General features: G+C 52.4%; 1 protein-coding gene across 3 annotated transcripts in view; it reads right to left on the bottom strand.

The window, feature by feature from the left end:
* Positions 1-5,000, bottom strand: part of LOC133129650 (TLE family member 5-like) — a 38,567-nt gene that overhangs the window by 15,169 nt on the left and 18,398 nt on the right. For all 3 annotated transcript variants that reach the window (XM_061243882.1, XM_061243880.1, XM_061243881.1), the window contains exon 2: positions 2,888-2,985. In XM_061243882.1, the coding sequence (XP_061099866.1) occupies positions 2,888-2,985 (98 nt within the window). The remainder of the gene's footprint in view (positions 1-2,887; positions 2,986-5,000) is intronic.

Here is a 5,000-nt window from a genome sequence, read left to right as displayed (position 1 = left end):
CAACGCCCAACCCCGCCCTAACCAACCCGCCCTAACCCCCACAAGCCCAACCCGCCCTAACCCCCACAACGCCCAGCCCGCCCTAACCCCCACAACGCCCAGCCCGCCCTAACCCCACAACGCCAACCCGCCCTAACCCCCACAACGCCCAACCCGCCCTAACCCCCACAACGCCCAACCCGCCCTAACCAACCCGCCCTAACCCCACAACGCCAGCCCGCCCTAACCCCCACAACGCCCAGCCCGCCCAACCCCACAACGCCCAACCCGCCCTAACCCCCACAACGCCCAACCCCGCCCTAACCCCCACAACGCCCAACCCGCCCTAACCAACCCGCCCTAACCCCCACAACGCCAACCCGCCCTAACCCCCACAACGCCCAACCCGCCCTAACCCCCACAACGCCCAGCCCGCCCTAACCCCCACAACGCCCAACCCGCCTAACCCCACAACGCCCAGCCCGCCCTAACCCCCACAACGCCCAACCCGCCCTAACCAACCCGCCCTAACCCCCACAACGCCCAACCCGCCCTAACCCCCACAACGCCCAACCCGCCTAACCCCCACAACGCCCAGCCCGCCCTAACCCCCACAACGCCCAACCCGCCCTAACCCCCACAACGCCCAGCCCGCCCTAACCCCCACAACGCCCAACCCGCCCTAACCCCGCTAACAGGCCGCTCGGCGTCTCCCACACCTGAGCAGTGGAAGAGGGGGCCCCCAGGAAGGGTGAGAGAAGGGGGGGGTCTCACACTCACACTCTCACACTCTCACACTCTCACACTCTCACACTCTCACACTCTCACACTCTCACACTCTCACACTCTCACACTCTCACACTCACACACTCACACACTCACACACTCACACACTCACACTCACACTCACACACAGACGCACAGACACACAGACACACAGACACACAGACACACAGGTGAAGCCTGACGCACATCCTTTGAAGAATAAATGTAACTAGGATAAATAAATAAAAACCCGACCAATTTGCCAATCCAGGGCAGTCCTCAGACAGACAGAACAGAGGGCTGTCTTACAAAGGGTTTGCGGTACTGGGAGCAGGAGGAGTAGGAGCTCCAAATAAATAAATAAATAAATAAATAACTAACTGACAGGCGGTCTCTCTCGGGGAGAATGCTGTAGAGACGTTATGACAAAGCCTTCAGAGTGTACCGCCCGCATCTCCACGGCTACCAAGACCGTCCTGGTCAGAGCTTAACTGTCCATTCAGAGCAGGGGGAGGGGAGCCCCGATCCCGAAGTCCCGGAGCCGCTCCTGGTTTCCGCTCCAGCTGAGCTCAACCAGAAGAGTCTGGCGGAGGATCAAGATCTGAGGCTGAATATTCTGAACGCTGACACTCTGAGTGGTCTCCCGCCTTCATTAACCCCGATTAATTACAATGAATTAAAAGGAATCCAGTTGGGTAGTCATCAGCTCGGATGGAGCAAAAAACCAGGACCGACTCAGGCATTCCTGGAACAGCCGAGCCCTGAGAGAGGCTAATCCCTTAAAAAGTGGAGAGGGAAGAAAAAAAAATATATATCTTGAGACCCAAATCTTGCCGCTGTCGATGAATGACTCGTTGGACAAGCGCTGCAATCACACCAGCGTTCCTCAGCGTCCAGCGCGCCTCGATGCAGAAGCACAGCTGCCCATCTCTCAGGGAAAGAACGGCGACCGAACGCCAGAATGGCAGTTCTGGCCCTGGTCCTGGGGACCCCCAGAACCCGCTGGTTTTTAATTTTCACCCTTAAAACCAGCAGCGGATTCAGACGCAGGAAACCAGGCAATCCGCGCTAACCTTGTAACTGCTTTAACCAATCAATCCCATATTTGGTATCCCATAATGCACCGTTTTGAGTTTTTTTTTTTTTCTTTTCTTTTTTTAACCTCCCAAGACCTGGCGTACACATGCGTGGACTCCACATTTTGGGCTGTACAACCATAATACTTAATTCTTAAGACCGAGAGTCCACACATGTGGACATCATTTTTCTCAAAAACTACATCATGCCAAAAGACGATGCTTAGTTTTTATACTTATCAGGTCCCAATAAGCCCAAATAGCAAAGAGAAATTAAAAATGCATACCAAAAAAGAGTGCGGGTCTTAGGAGGTTAAGGTTTGATTGCGCAACTGCCCTCCGTGCTCTCTCTGAAGTTGGTCAGCAGCCAGGCTCTGCAGTCAGACACACTGATGAGCTGATAAACCCATCTGCCCGAGGCGCCTCTCAGTCACCCACCAGCTCCAGAGAGGAACGCCTCACCCGGGCAGCGGAAGGTGAAGTCGCCCCTAGCTAACGGCAGCATTGTTGTTTTGAACATGAGGGTTGTACGTTTAAAAAAAAAAAAAAAAAATATTCCACTTGCAAAATCCCACCCAGCAGGAAGTAGCCATCTTGGGTCTAGGTATATTGGAAGGGCATGCTGGGTGCTAAAATGGCATAAATGGCAGAGCTGTTTGTCCCAGAGTGGTGGCCATCTTGTGATCGCAGCGCAGAAGGCTACATAAATACTGGTCATTTAACAATAAGTCTGAGACTGAGGCTCTCTGGGGGGGGGGGGGTTGTCATGGATGCGTTTGAACCAATCACAAGGGCTGGCTCTTTTAGCAATCAGCACAACTAGCAAGTTATTGGTCACGCCATGCCTGTCTGGTGTCATGATACCTCATTCTAATAAAATCACGAATAAAAACGTCACAGAATGAACTGGCATTGGGGGGAAAAAAAAGAGAGGAAATTTCACCAAACAAAACATTCATCCAAACCTGTAATTTGCGGATAATATGCCGCCCGCTCATCACCGATAACAGCCGCGACACAGCCGGGCTGGCAAGGCCGCGGTTCGGGAGACAGAGTCTGGAACCCACCTGTGATACTGCGCTTGCAGGAACTGGAACTCGTCTTTGATTCGGTCGCAGGAGTCCGAGGTCGTGAACTTCAGCTGTTGCGATGACTGGGAGGAAGCCTGAAACAGAGTGAAACGCAAATTAGCCCGAAACAGAGCAACACGCAAATCAGCCTGAAACGGAAAGAAACGCAAATTAGCCTGGAACATAACAAAACGCAAATTAGCCTGGAACATAACAAAACGCAAATTAGCCTGGAACATAACAAAACGCAAATTAGCCTAGCCGAGAGGCTCAATGCATTCTTAAACATTCCTCAAACAGTTTGTCCTTTCGTGTTTAGCGCACTGTTTGCATAGCGAGTGGTTAGCCCGATTAGGAGACCACTTTAAGCTGATCCTCCTGCCACTGCTAGTAGAGACTACAGCATTTCCCATCAGTCACCCATCAACGCTCACTCTTTGGCCCGACCTTTGTGGATGTCGACTTTATGTTGGTGGAGCTACTTACAGTCGATTAGACTAAGCAGGAGACAACCCTCGCCTGAAGGGTTAAGGGCCTCGCCCAAGGGCCCAACGACACGGTGGATCTTATCGTGGCCACACCGGGGATCGAACCACCGACCTTGCGGGTCCCAGTCATTCAGCTTAACCGCTGCGCAACAGGCCGCCCGTGCGTATAGCCACCTCAGCTATTCCACCACGATACTGTCGGCCAGCTACACATTCACATGTCCCCGCTATCGCTAAGGGAAAGCTAATGTGCGGGAAAACGAAGGACTACCAACGGCTAGGCACAGTGAGCGCGCCAGGACAGGTAGTGGAGGCAGAAACACCAGGCTTCATAGGGCGCTCGACTTTATTTAGCGTTTAGGCAAACTAAGCACTAGGTACACTTTAGAGGAGGGAAAAGGCGATCATTGCTGGGCTGACTGGCCTGTTCTTGTCACTATGTTACGTTATGTAATTCTTCATTATTAGTGCCCTGAGATTTCTATTTTAAAGGAACGGTGCATATAATACATTCAACGAATTGCCGCTACTGAGCAGAATGTATTGCTGCCATTTTGTGCTGAGTGGTCATTCTTCCAGTCAGTTAATTTCAAGGCCAACCTTTAAAATGGCCACTCCCGGACTAAACACCCAGGGGTAACGAAACGGCAGCCAAAAAGTGGCGGTCTCGCAGTCAGTTGGACAGGTTTTTAATGGGGGAAATGAGAAAAGGCTACTGCAGACACGGTGAAATGCCGGAGGATCGCCCGTACACGGCGTTCGCAGAACCCCGGCAAATCCCAGGAACGTCCGATACCTCACCGACCACTCAAAGCAGACCCCGCTGGAAACAGAACTCAACAGGAGCTTCAAACCCCTCCTCGAAAAGCCCTTTTCTAAGTAGTGATGAGTCATGGGAATAGAGTATTTTACCCAAGAGTGTTTCAGAGCATTAGCGCACTTTGCACAGGCTTTTAACACCCCTTAAATCTGTCAGCTAAAAAATAAAAGAAAAAAGGATTTGCCTAATTGAAGAAAACTAACTTGGGGGAGGGATGGTCAGGGGTTTGGCGTTTCAGATTTTTCCATTTTTCTCCCAATTTAGTCACCAATTGTGCCCCATCTAATCCAATTAGAGGTAGTGTTAGATATACCGCCCACACCCCGTCCCGCAGCGGACTGAAGGAGAGCGACACGGCGACTCCTGGCGTGCCGCGGGTGAAGGAGCCACCGGCGTTCCCGGCGTTCCCGTTGACGGCGTGCCGTTAAGACGCGCGTGTTGATTTACTTTAATTAATGAGCCACCGCAGCGCTGTAATGAGACGCGTCAAACGTGACGCTGATAAATCCCATCTCATATTCGGGATTTACGATCCGGAAACGACTGTTCACCCACGGAAAGCGCCGGAGTCTGCGCGGTAATGCAGCCAGGAGCACATCACAGCGATATCCGATATCATCTGACCGACAATCCATCCATTATCAAACCGACAATCCACCATTATCTTTATATTTATTCCTGAACAAGGTCCCTTAGGGGGCTGGAGCATATCCCAGCATGCACTGGGTGAGAATCAGGACTACAGCTAGCCTGTACAGCAGTGGCCTCCAACCCTGGTCCTGGAGAGCGACAGGGCCCGCTG

The sequence above is a fragment of the Conger conger genome, chromosome 5 (assembly GCF_963514075.1).
Source record: "Conger conger chromosome 5, fConCon1.1, whole genome shotgun sequence".
NCBI classification, from domain to species: domain Eukaryota; kingdom Metazoa; phylum Chordata; class Actinopteri; order Anguilliformes; family Congridae; genus Conger; species Conger conger.
This window is presented reverse-complemented; position numbering and strand designations above follow the sequence as displayed.